Source organism: Perca flavescens, chromosome 8 (assembly GCF_004354835.1).
Source record: "Perca flavescens isolate YP-PL-M2 chromosome 8, PFLA_1.0, whole genome shotgun sequence".
Taxonomy (NCBI): Eukaryota; Metazoa; Chordata; class Actinopteri; order Perciformes; family Percidae; genus Perca; species Perca flavescens.
This window is the reverse complement of record NC_041338.1, coordinates 14,766,546-14,778,240: the sequence shown is the minus strand read 5'-3', so window position 1 is coordinate 14,778,240 and position 11,695 is coordinate 14,766,546. Positions and strand designations below refer to the sequence as shown.

The window sequence follows — 11,695 nt, the reverse complement described above, 5'->3', positions numbered from 1 at the left end:
ATGCACTTTGAATTGTATGATAGAATATCTGCTGTTATTTTTTTTTTTCTTGTTTCCAATTCAACCATAGACCACCTGTTCTTTTGTATCTGTAGATTTATGTAAATCAATACAAATAAAAGACATCTGATTTAATGGTTCATCTCTTTGTGATCATTTCATTGACTTTATACTTTCAGTTATTGTGTGATGGGTTATTAATCACAGCAAAGTGGCATTGAATAGTGTTTTCTCTGTCGCGCACACCTGTTGGACTAACCCAGACCACAGGAGGTACTTAAAAACATTTGTGAACTAGTTGTAATTAACAGTGTTTTAGAATCCACTGGTTAGTTCTTCCTGATCATACTGATCTTACTGAGCATAGTAAGCCTTCTTAAAATACTGTTGTATGTACTAATTTCTCAGCAGGTGTAGTAGTATGTCCACAATGTCATATAGAAGCTTGGACCGCATTTTGATTTTCTCCTGTGTAAAAAAAACCTCTAATCTGCCTCGTGTGTTGACCAATAGCTGTGCACTGAGTGGCTGAGTCAGCTGCCCTGTAAACATACAAACTGACAAACGCAGGAAGAAACACAAAAGGACACACTTGTATCATCCTGGCAGATTTAATCGATGTTACGGCAAATAAAAATCCATATCCAGCTGCCACGACAGGTACAGTTCTTCAGTGAGTCAGGTGACTAATATATACGAGATCTAAAGTCGTAACATTTAATACATAAATAGATCGTAACAGTATTAGCAGTTATAAATAATACTATAGCTTTTCCTCTTGATGTCCTTTTTCTCCAGAGTCAGTTGGAGTAGAATAAATACAAAACTCTTTGAGGGTATTTAGGGTGCGCAAACAAACATTCCAGATTATTACCTTCTGTTATGATTCATAACCTGACCCTAGGTCATGCTTGTAGCCGACTTATTTCCCATTGGTTCTCTGTTATCTCTTTGCGGAGTTAAATTACACCAAGTCACCCTGTTGCCAAACCCTTTTCATTCTCTCAGATCAAACCTGTGTTGCTACTTGCCAGTTCTTTACCACTTGACTTTTATATAAGTTTTTCCTGTCAGTGCACTTGTGGTTAGGAGTGTTTATAATGGCTTCAATGCCAACCAGTTACATGTAGCATTGCTTTTCTCAAATGATAAGATACTTTGGTAACACAGGATATTGTCCTGTTGATATATGCAGCAAGGTTACTAGGACTGTAGGTGGATAGGAAGCCCTCCTTACAGGGAATGGAATGTCTCCATTATACTCCAAATAGAAAATAAACAGAGATTACCAAGTGGAAAAAAAACAACTGGCAACAATCACAGAATACAAAGAATAAATACAAACAACAAACAATGGCCCTCATTTATGAAACGTGCGTACGACCTAAAACAGGCGTACACCGATTCCTACGCAAAGCTCGGCATTTATCAATTTGGACGTGAGCGTAGGCTGCGATCAAATGTCACGTCTGGTCTGAACTCGTGTACGCAAGTTTCTGAGTCAGCGTGGCCTTGCAGTGCAGCATATAATCAGTTTAACAGGAGAAGGAGAAGTCATCAGTTGATCACGTATCAGCAATGGCAGATCTGGCTCTTTTAGAAGACCTCTATGAGCCGGTACAATAGTGCACACGTACGCACACGTGCCACGGTGGAGCGCTCCATCGGATTGTTTAAGGGCAGATGGCTACCGTGCGATATTTAAATATAGGTACACCATGTAGGCCTAAGAGATTGCAATAAGCCTGTATATTACTATTAGGCCGATAGAAAATGCGTCAAGGATGTATAAATTAAATAGGCTAAACTTCAGCTGGAGTCCGATTTACTACAGCAACACTGTTGACCGCATCAGTGATCTCTTTTCATCCCGCATTCTTTCTACAGCCTTTAATAACAGTTTTCAGGCTGCCAAATAGTACATACGTTAGTGCAAATGAACCAGAGATATCAGGGTTTCAATCTCCACCTCTGAAAAGTGCCGCTTCTCAGCCGGATTACGTCTCGCCATGTTGTAAATTTTAGGGGCGAGGCCTCAAAACCGAGAATATATTGGGGCGTGATATTTAAATGACGATCGTTTCCAGCCGCTGCATTTATCAATGTACGACCGTTCTTACGCTCTGATTGGTGTGATACGAACGTTTCATAAATCACACGTGAAGCCTGTCGTAAGATGATTTCTGCGCTCATATCTGCGCTGGTTTCTCGGTTAGGTTGATAAATGAGGGCCAATGAGTGTACTGAAGAAGCAGCGACGTTGCACAGTAACATACAGTACATAGAATGAATAAGCTCAATATGCAAAGGCCTTACTTTTCTTGTGTAGACAGGACAACAAATAGATAACACTCTAGCTCCAACACAGGCTTACAGGGATGAGTTGGGAGGGGGGTGTTCAGGGAATACAGTCATGGAGGGAAGAGGATGGGAGGGGGGGCAACAAAGGAAAATGACACCAATGTGTGAATATCTGAAGTTAAAATCTAGCTTCCGCTGGTTTAGCGACAAACACTTGGCCTTTATAGATATTCAGAGGTTTCTTTCGCCTGTTGCCACGGGGGAGATACGGGAGGTGGGAGTCAACCGCACTGTTTGAGTGTGGTTTCAGAGTGTATAGGAGAATTCAGAGGAGCGCTCTTCACAGGGTGAGCTCCTTCTGTACGCCCCACAGGGTCTCGGCGCTCTTCACCAGCTGCTTCTCTTCGTCAGGCTTCAGGGTCATGTGAATCACGTCGGTCAGGCCGCTGTTGCCCAGGACACAAGGGATGCTCAGGAAGACCTCATCCTTCACTCCATGCATGCCCTGTGAGAGGGAGGGAGAAAAGCAAGGTTCAGGGGTTGTGGGTCATTTCATAATATATGAAGAAATGTACAGTGGCTTTGTGTGAACTAATCAATATACAATGAATTTCCATCACGTAGGATCTGCCGAACAGATAAAATGTATGGCTTGCTCCCAATCTCCTCACCTGGACCAGTGTGGACACAGGGTGCACTTTGTGCAGGTTCTTAATGATGCTTTCCACCAGGTCAGCCACAGACATACCAATGGCCCAGGAAGTGTAGCCCTTCAGCTTGATAACCTCGTAGGCCCTGCAGTGCACACACACACACACACACACACACACACACACACACACACACACACACACACACACACACACACACACACACACACACACACACACACACACACACACACACACACACACACACACACACACACACACACACACACACACACATACAAAAATAAATTAAAAAGCGTCTCCTGTACTGAAGAAAACACAACGTTCAGTATGCTTTGGCGTTTGGGACAGTGTTTGCTCCCACTTTGTCATTTCCCTCTAATATCCCTCATCCAGCTTCTTTCCACATGTTTTCATGCTGAGAATTCAGCCGTTTGTCCCCACGAGAGAAGCACAAAATTGATTGCCGCTCGCGTGTTTGTTCAGTAGTATCTAATGCTGTTTTGATGGGGACAGTTTAGAATTGATAATTGATTCCCCGGCCTTTGCCGTGCTGAGCTTGATGTGTGTGTACGCAGAGTGGCAAATAAACCAATCTGGTCCATGTAAGTTAGCCGACTGAACTTGATGATCAAGGAAGTGCGCCATAAACTTGTACAGTACAGGTGGGTAAGTATGTCTTCACAATAACTCGGAAAAGAAATATGAAGAAACAATGACGTCTCCTTTGTCAAACATAAAACAATAAGGCCAGAGAACAAATGCTGGCCATTTGTTCTCTGTTGAGACATCCATTGTGTACACCCCCCCCCCCCCCCGTCTCTGTCTCTTTTATTTAATACCTGAAACCTTTGCACACATCTTTGATAACTCAACTATTGTGTTATACATGGTTGACCGCCCCCCCAAACACCTTCACAGATAAGTCACCGTGAAATAATGGTACGCTATCAAACGTTCACAGGGCAAACTGTTGCATCACTTAACTTTCAAAGTAATGACACAACTTCATATTACAAAATAGAACATCAGGCGTGAGTAACAAACATTTTAAGTTGAGAAAGTAGGGTGAACCTTTCTTTGATTAGGATTTAATACGGTCTGGTGTTTCATCAATGCAAACCTGGGAGCGTAAGTGAGAACATGAGCACTACCGAACAGTGTTCTGTTCCAGGAAGAAGAACAGCTTGTGTGTTTATACTGGCTGCCAGGCTCTAGTGAGCCCTTGACACCGTAGCGTACTGTGTAACCGCCTCTGCTTGCCTTTTGGCCCACAGCCCTGATCAAATTCCTAACCAGGGCTGGTCAGCTCTACTGGAGCGGTTTCAAGTTTGCCTGTTGGCACTTTGTGTCTTTTTTGTTTCCAGGCTCCTGTGACTGTAAGCCATGAAACCCCTAATTGTCTGTTTCATTAAGACATCATATGTTTATCAAATTTCTGTAGCGGAGCGCTTCCAGGACTCAAAAAGTTAACTTGAGGTGCTCTTTGGATGGGATAATCATAATGTAGAAACCAATAAGGAAACTCCAAGGCACTCTCTTTTAGAAAAAGCCTTTTGTATTTTTCTAAAAGAGAGTGCCTTGGAGTTTCCTTATTGGTTTCTACAAGACATCATATGTATTGGCTTCCACCTCCAGTGCTGGACAGATGGCCTGTATGCTGTAGAATAATGTTTTTACTATTTGCAGATAAATATAATAAGAATGGAAAAGGTTTCCATAAGAGACCAAGTGTGTTTTGGTGTATGCTTATTTAGCTTAACTATAAGCTATGGTTAGGGTCATAGTTAGGGCCACAGTGGCCTCGAGAAAATTACACGGAGTAATAAGTGAAGTGAAACAGTAGCAGAATGAGCCTTGACCCTGGCGTGTGCTGTGTGAAGATAACATGGTAACACTTTACTTGAAGGTAGCTACATAAGAGTGACGTGACACTGTCATGACACATGAATCCTAACCCTAACCCTAACCTGTCATGACAAAAACCGAACGACACTTAATGACAGATGCGTTATGTCATAAACTTGTTTATAATGTTTATGACACGTTCATGACAGTGTCATGTCACTCTTATGTAGACACCTTCAAGTAAAGTGAGTATTGGAACTCCGATGCTTGACTGATTAAACAAATGTATTTGACTTTATCTTGTCATCTTATTTGGCTCTTGCTTAGGATCTATGTAACTCCAATTTAACGAATGCACGGGATATCTATCTATCTATCTATCTATCTATCTATCTATCTTTTTATTTGGAGTCAAGACACATTGTCCCAAACAGAGGAGAGGAAATCCCCCACAATGCACATGGCCGATTGCTTTGCAGAATAAATCTATGAGCGAGTGAGAGAAAATGTGGTTTGCAGGGTACTTTCTTCAGCTTATTGGTGGATTACTGGTAAAAAGAATAATTTGTACTCACCCGTCGACCACCATCTTATGAACAGCCTTCCAGTTCTCACTGTCACCCTCAGACCCCATCTGTGGGTTGAGGCCCTGCAGAGAAACTCCAGCAACATTCACACCGCTCCACACAGGCACTATGAGAAACAGACAGACATGGCGATATAGGAGTTCAAACCGTGACTACACATTCTACACACAATCAGATTGAGAATTTATTTTTAGCCAGAGCTGCATACCACTGGAGTCTCCGTGCTCTCCGATGATCCAGCCGTGGCAGCTGGAAGGATGGAGGTGGAGTTTCTCTCCCATGAGGTGGCGGAAACGGGCAGAGTCCAGGTTGGTGCCCGAGCCAATGACGCGGTGACGGGGGAAACCACTCAGCTTCCACGCCACGTAGGTCAGGATGTCCACTGGAAAGGTAAAAACGGGACAACTCTTAATCATTTCAAATCTTTCATCGCCATTCGGTGGGCCTCACACCACACCTCTTTTCTATATTTCAGGACAATGCACATTTGATGAACATGTACAACAGTACACGTAAAAAAAAATGCCAGATTGTAGCCCAAAGGCTAATTTCCATCTGTAGTCCATTAAGCAGGTTAAAGTTACAATAAAAAGGACACAAGATATACAATAGTAACATTTGCTATAAAACAAAGAGAAACGGGAAGAAACAAAAAAGAAAAAGACACAATTCATTAGTATGCTCTACTGGGCTAATACGGTACAACATACAGTTAGAGGTGGTTGCACGTTAGGTTAGCTCTAAGACACACCTTTACTTGGCTCTTTAAAAGGTGGCCAGAGTGGGACATTCCCTTTTAATTGGGGGTAGTGTGTTCCATAATGCACTACCTTTAATAGATTAGCTGAAGGACCTCACAGTCCCTGTTTACAACAGCTTTGGTGATCCGAGTCTGTATTTAATAAACTCTAGCTCTAGTTCTAGCGCTCTCCTCACATTTCCCTCCTCCCCTCACTAATTCACGCCCCTGTCTGTACTAACCAGGGTTGGAAACCACCATCAGGATGCAGTTGGGGCTGTACTTGACGATGTTCGGGATGATGAACTTGAAGATGTTGACGTTGCGCTGCACCAGGTTAAGGCGGCTCTCGCCCTCCTGCTGGCGGGCGCCGGCTGTCACCACCACCACTTTGGAGTTGGCTGTCACACTGTAGTCTGGCAAATTGACAAAAAGGAGAGGTGTTCGGATTGGAGCTAAAGAATAATAGTTTCAGCGAGGGTCGAGTGGCATACCAGAATAAAAACGAAATTCTTTTCGAGAGACAAAAAAGGTTGTAGTTATTTTGCTGCATTCTCACCTTTGTCTGCCACAATCTTGTGTGTCTTGAGGAAGAGGGATCCGTGCTGCAGGTCCATGACCTCACCCTTCAACTTGTCCTCCATCACATCAACCAGGGCCAGCTCATCACACAAGTCCTGATCATATACATACATACAATAAGTCATTCACTACGCACTTTATACAGTGTATCTTACATTACATGGATAAAGCTACAGCGAGGCTTACTCAAAGTGCTGAACTCTGTTATTACCAGGTATATCTATCACCTCTGCCTTGATTGTTCGGCAGCATTGTTAGTTGTTAAGACCCGTGACCTGGTTTCTCTTAGCCTCTTTTGTTCCTCAGCTGGCACAGATCCAGCTAACTTGTTGCGAATGGAACGGGACAATAGAAGGGAAATGCAAGGTGTCCTGTCCAGGTTTGTATAATAAGGTCACATACAGATTTTTATTCCTACCAAGCTTCACAGAAGATGATTTCGCTAGTCAGCATGCCTTCAAAGCAGCCCGTGGAGGTTTCTCAGTTCAGAGACAATTTTGGAAATCCGTATTATTCTATCTTGTAATGGAATAATAGTAGTTATTTTTATGGATTTACATACGCATTAATGTATATACCTACTTACTTTAAGGTTTCTAAAGTTGATCCAAGTTTGTACTTTTCAAGGGCTTATCTTAAAAAGTTAACACCAAAGATTATTTTGTAGCCTAAAATAATGTTTCCAAAATCGTTTCAGTGGTTCATCAACTCCTAACAGGGTGAACGGCACTTCTGCAATCTCTTTGCAGCTATAACCACACTATGCAAGTTTGCCAGATCTGTAGTTCTAATGAAACATAAGAATAATAGTAATGGTAACAGTAATGGACACTTCTGCTTCCAACCTGTAGGGGGACCGAAGAGGAAATGTGCTTTGGTGTTGCTTTAAACGCCTTATCCCACCTATGAATTCACTTTTGTTTTGTACTTCGTAATGTAATAACTGTACTATTACCAATTTCCCCTTCGACCTGTCATTCTAGCTACTTTCACTTTGCTCATTTCAAAAGCTCTTTACTGATACCCACAAAACCACACACATCCCTCAGCTCTTTCTCTTCACTTCACACCTTCTCTCTCGGTCTCACCTTGAGCAGGACGCTGATGGCAGAGGCCATGCCCACCATGCCGACACCCACCACCGTCACCTTGTTCCTGCTGCCAACAGGCTCCTCCTTCATCACATGGCCAATCAGCTTCTCCTTGGTGGACATCTGTGGAAAAGTAAAGAAGTTTTAGGAAAAATTAGACAAGCAAGTAAATAGAGCATAAAAAGAGGAAGGATGGAGGGTGAAGGTGGAAACAGAGAGGCAGTAAAGTAGTGCTGCATAATGTATGACAGTTTGAATGCATTGTTACCAATTGGCCCACACTAGGGCGTACGTGACTGCTCTCTCATCTGACAATGACGGAGTCAAACTTGGGAGTTCCCTTTTTTTACCTCAGTTACAGAATTGAAAGTGTGCCCTTTTCACAACCCCAAAAAACATGACCTCTCTAACAACCACAAGTTCCAGTGTCATACTCTACTCAAGTCTACCACTCTTGCCTCACGTTTAGTTCCATAAATGGTTTGCGGACAGTAGTTGCTTTACAGCGCCACTCTGGGTCTCCATGGCAACCACTGCCTGGAAAAGTACTGCAGCCTGTCTTGTGCAGTAGTGAACCTTCCCAAACTGACGTCACACACACACACACACACACACACACACACACACACACACACACACACACACACACACACACACACACACACACACACACACACACACACACACACACACACACACACACACACACACACACACACACACTACTATTAGTTTCCTGGTTGGCCAGGCATGGCGTAGTGCTCATGCTTGCAGGCATTTCATCATCATCACCATCATCAGCATGACCAGCCTGGTTCTCTGTGATGTGGAGACTAGCACGTAGTGGGGTTTCTGACAGGATTAATACACTGTAATACCTTCCCTGAGAGGATATTTAAGACCTCTCCATGGTGAGCTTGCACACAATAGTAGGATATGGCAAGTGGGACAGTCAATATCCTCTCATCCAATTATCTCTCACTCAAGAGGTGAGCTGAAAGCTTAATACATACCAGGACCTGACCCTGAGGTGAGCCAGGTTTGCACTTTACAAGAGGGCCCGTTGTTAACTTCCAGTAAAAGATTAGCCTATTGTACACGTTTAATACTGGCCAGAGTTGACTTTCTTTACTGTTGAAATGTGCTGTACAAACCAGCCAAATTAGTACTGTAGCATGACTGAATGAGGATTACAAGGAGGATTATTAGTAACTGAAAGAATTTAATGCGATATAGTTGGAAAGACAGAGGGAGATGGATGCTTTGTGTCAAGCTTTGGATTATGTACATTTCTGGGATTTAAAATAAGTAACGGTTACACAAAACTAGACGACTAAAACTGCTTTATTGAAATGGCATTATCATATTTTCCTGTAGATTATGACATTTACTTAATGTGATCAGTGGAGGTTTCCAGAGCTCTGATGGGGTGTCAGGTATCATGGCTGAGGGTCAGCATCTGGTCTTTCACATCTTGTTTATCTACTCATGAATTCCATGTGATTATACAAAATATCAGTTAACTACCTTAACATGTTGGAGTCATATTACCAGCAGGAAAAAAAAGGAAACCTTTAGTTTTCACTGTGCAGTCATAGAATGTAGTCAGACAGAAAAATCTACTGTAGCTGCCAACAGGCTGCAACTGACAAATACTCACAACACAGTGGCAAGTATGGCATTAGTTTGATTAATCAGAAAATGTAAGCACACAAATTGTTACGGTAGATCAATATTTTGAATACTTTACTTAAGCATAAAAGTGAAATTCGTGCACATCTGTGACGACCAGTGATAACACATCTGCAGCACCAATATTCTCACTAAGAGCTGCTCAGCATATGAATGCAGTGCATTTCAGACTGCGCCAGGTCATTTTAAATGGCCACGACTGCTGTGTGGATGGATGGTGGTCGGCAGCAGGGGGCATCCGACCGCTTGTGTAACATGTATATTACACAAACCATCTGATGCAACGATAGGACCGTTTTGAGCCACCTGCATTTTATGGTTGTTATCATAAGTGGATATTTCCTATATTGTAGGCCTATATTCTCGTGGGCACGGAGCCGCTGTAAAATAGTGCGTTGGAGAGAAAACTCAAGATTGAACAGATAGAGTCTAGCTAGCTGGCTCAATTTTCACCATACAGGAATCTGAGGAGCAGTCAACCATAGTCCTCATGAATCCACCAGAGTTTTAAATTAAAACAAAGCGGAGCAATGCAAGTGGAACGTAAAGGATACCTAAAGGGTAACAGGTTCTCTTGCAGCCTGGCTCAGAGTGATAGAGAACGGCTGTGGCCTGGCTCTGCCCTCCTACGTACTTCCGCTCAATTTTCATTTTCCTTCAGTAGGCTACTCTGTACAAATGAAATGCACGAGAGTATGGTAGGACCAGGCTAGTTCTCTTGTACATACACTGTCAAAAACTGAAGTTGATTCATTCACAACCAATCCACACTATCGATATTGACACGCCCCTCTCCGTGTCCTCTTAAAATGCGCATCAGGTTGCTAAAGACTGTAAATATTAACAGTCTATGGTCTCCCCTTTAATCAACGTACCAGCAGTTACTCAAAATAAAGGATATAGTTTCCGGACAAGCCTGAACGTGTAATGCGATAATGTGTAATATTTTAGTCGGCCGGAGTATCTTACCTTTAGGCTTCAGATAAACAGTCGGAAACACGAGCTGGAGTGTCTGCTCCTCCTGATAGCAGCTTTTTCCGCAGAAGTGGTGCTGCGAAAGGGTGTCTCGCGGTATTTAAAGACAGCCCCTCTGTAGACGTTACGTGCGTAAATACTAATGAGATCGGGCGGGTCTGCGGCCGCGGCTCATGCTGAATGTCACGTCCGAGGCAGGATGCGGTAATGAAAAAGTGTGTATATTTCATAATGCACATCCGTCTAGCCTATATATCCATGGTGTATGCTTGTTTTTAATACTTAGAGGTAGCATGTTTGTAATTGTAATGCAACACCTTTTGTTCCCGTCCTTGCATATAGAATCCTGTTCATCTAGGTATCGCGGAACTGCTGTGTGCTTCACGTGTCAGCTTAATAATGAGGCTTCAGATAACTACTATACTAGGTCTACTAACGACAAAAAGACTGTCTGTCACTCAGCAAGGATGTAGTTCGAGAATTTCTCAGTACATTTATTTTTTTTATTTTAGTGACAAAAAAAAGACCAACATACAAAACTCTCGTTGGGGAAAAGGATATACATGCGTACAATACAAATGTTGTAAGAATTGAATTTCTCAGTAAATTTTTCCCAGAAGCCTGTTTGCCTGTCTCTTCCGCAAGTCTACCAATGATGCAATTGTATTAAAGGATCCGGATGTAATTCATAAAGGATACACTGCAGCCTTCGGAGTCTACCTCGGCTGCAGCCTCCGAAGCCCACGGAGGCTGAACCGAGAGGTCTCCGAAATGAGACGGTCTGGTCTGCAGAGCATTTCCTGTTTGATAAGTGATCAAAACGTTAACTACAGCACCGAAATAGAGCCAGAAGTTGTTCTTTGTATTTTACCATTTGGGCCAGTGTCTCAAAGAGAGAGAGGGGAAAAAAAAAAAAACCTCATGTAGCTGATGATGTATATCATCAGCATTTTAGCGCCCCCTCCTGTGCAGTTAAAGTTATTACAATACAAAACACTGTTGCTTAACCTTTACAAGCCATTTGTGTTACCTATCTGAGGAATGTTCTAAGTCTGGTAGAGCAGATTTGACTGACAAAAGACATGGAGTTGCATATTAGTTACAACATAGAATTTCCATTTTTTTTGTTCTGTTTTCCAGAACATTGTTCCTCTTTATGTAGACTTTTTCTTTTTTTTTTCCTACCAAAAATGTGACATTTGTGTCGCC

The 11,695-nt window shown here is 42.6% G+C and overlaps 1 protein-coding gene across 1 annotated transcript; it reads right to left on the bottom strand.

Moving 5' to 3' along the window:
- Positions 1 to 2,180: 2,180 nt before the first annotated feature.
- ldha (lactate dehydrogenase A4) lies at positions 2,181 to 10,591 on the bottom strand. The gene is made up of 8 exons (XM_028584445.1): positions 10,481 to 10,591; positions 7,817 to 7,942; positions 6,706 to 6,823; positions 6,389 to 6,562; positions 5,616 to 5,789; positions 5,396 to 5,513; positions 2,973 to 3,096; positions 2,181 to 2,806 (listed from the first exon to the last, which is right to left on the bottom strand). The coding sequence occupies exons 2-8, from the start codon at positions 7,940 to 7,942 to the stop codon at positions 2,642 to 2,644; spliced, it is 999 nt and encodes a 332-aa protein (XP_028440246.1). The 5' UTR covers positions 10,481 to 10,591; the 3' UTR covers positions 2,181 to 2,641.
- Positions 10,592 to 11,695: the final 1,104 nt, after the last annotated feature.

Bases quoted from the DNA above. Each gene is read 5' to 3' on its own strand.
- ldha (XM_028584445.1), bottom strand. From the start codon at position 7,942: ATGTCCACCAAGGAGAAGCTGATTGGCCATGTGATGAAGGAGGAGCCT. The intron at 6,563-6,705 runs GTGAGAATGCAG...TCAATTTGCCAG, and splicing joins CAAGATTGTGGCAGACAAAG to ACTACAGTGTGACAGCCAAC. The intron at 2,807-2,972 runs GTGAGGAGATTG...TCCCTCTCACAG, and splicing joins CTGTGTCCACACTGGTCCAG to GGCATGCATGGAGTGAAGGA.